This window comes from Parathielavia appendiculata (assembly GCF_033297405.1).
Source record: "Parathielavia appendiculata strain CBS 731.68 unplaced genomic scaffold N657scaffold_103, whole genome shotgun sequence".
Classification (NCBI taxonomy): Eukaryota; Fungi; Ascomycota; class Sordariomycetes; order Sordariales; family Chaetomiaceae; genus Parathielavia; species Parathielavia appendiculata.
Genome location: NW_026944322.1, coordinates 1 through 1289, shown reverse-complemented (window position 1 = coordinate 1289; position 1289 = coordinate 1). Strand labels below are relative to the sequence as shown.

Genomic DNA, 1289 nt, shown 5'->3' with positions numbered 1-1289 from the left:
CTCCTTGAGCATTGACATCCGCACCGTTGTCAAGAAGCAGTCGCACGATCTCCGTCTCTCCTTTCGATGCGGCGGCCTGGAGAGCAGTCCCATATTCACCTCCTTCAGCATTGACATCCGCACCTTTGTCAAGAAGCAGTCGCACGATCTCCGTTATCCCCCTCCATGCTGCGGCCTGGAGGGCAGTCCCATAAATGCCTCCTTGAGCGTTGACATTCGCATCATTGTCAACAAGCAGTCGCACGATCTCCGTCTCTCCTTTCAATGCGGCGGCCTGAAGAGCAGTCCCGTATTCACCTCCTTCAGCATTGACATCTGCACCTTTGTCAAGAAGCAGCTGCACGATCTCCTTTATCCCCCTCCATGCGGCGGCCTGGAGAGCAGTCCCATACTGGCCTCCTTGAGCATTGGCGTCCGCACCTTTGTCAAGAAGCAGCCGTACGACCCCTGTGCTCCCCCCGCGTGCGGCGGCCTGGAGGGCGGTCCCATACTGGCCTCCTTGAGCGTTGACATTCGCACCATTGTCAAGAAGCAGTCGTACGATCTCCGTGTCTCCTTCCGATGCGGCAGCCTGAAGAGCAGTCCCATGTTCACCTCCTTCAGCATTGACATCCGCACCGTTGTCAACAAGCAGTCGCACGATCTCCGTCTCTCCTTCCGATGCGGCGGCCTGAAGAGCAGTCCCGTATTCGCCTCCTTCAGCATTGACATCCGCACCTTTGTCAAGAAGCAGCCGCACGATCTCCGTTATCCCCCTCCATGCGGCGGCCTGGAGAGCAGTGCCATACCAGCCTCCTTGAGCATTGACATCCGCACCGTTGTCAAGAAGCAGTCGCACGATCTCCGTCTCTCCTTTCAATGCGGCGGCCTGGAGAGCAGTCCCATATTCACCTCCTTGAGCGTTGATATCCACACCATTGTCAAGAAGCAGTCGCACGATCTCCATCTCCCCTCCCGATGCGGCGGCCTGGAGAGCAGTGCCATACCAGCCTCCTTGGCCTCCTTGAGCGTCGACATTCGCGCCAATGTCAAGAAGCAGTCGCACAATATCCGTCTCTCTTTCGATGCAGCAGCCTGAAGAGCAGTCCCATATTCACCTCCTTGAGCGTTGACATCCGCACCGTTGTCAAGAAGCAGTCGCACGATCTCCATCTCCCCTTTCGATGCGGCAGCCTGGAGAGCAGTCCCATACTGGCCTCCTTGAGCATTGACATCCGCACCGTTGTCAAGAAGCAGTCGCACGATCTCCGTCTCTCCTTTCGATGCGGCGGCCTGGAGAGCAGTCCCAT

At 57.5% G+C, this 1289-nt stretch overlaps 2 protein-coding genes across 2 annotated transcripts; both read right to left on the bottom strand.

Annotated features, from left to right (window-relative positions):
• Positions 1-223: 223 nt before the first annotated feature.
• N657DRAFT_537386 (ankyrin) lies at positions 224-475 on the bottom strand (the record flags this gene model as incomplete). The annotated part of the gene is made up of 1 exon (XM_062787792.1): positions 224-475. A coding segment is annotated over one exon (252 nt), but the record flags the coding sequence as incomplete, so codon positions are not given.
• A 380-nt stretch (positions 476-855) lies between these two features.
• Positions 856-1239, bottom strand: N657DRAFT_584570 (uncharacterized protein; the record flags this gene model as incomplete). The annotated part of the gene is made up of 1 exon (XM_062789765.1): positions 856-1239. A coding segment is annotated over one exon (384 nt), but the record flags the coding sequence as incomplete, so codon positions are not given.
• Between the last annotated feature and the right edge of the window lie 50 nt (positions 1240-1289).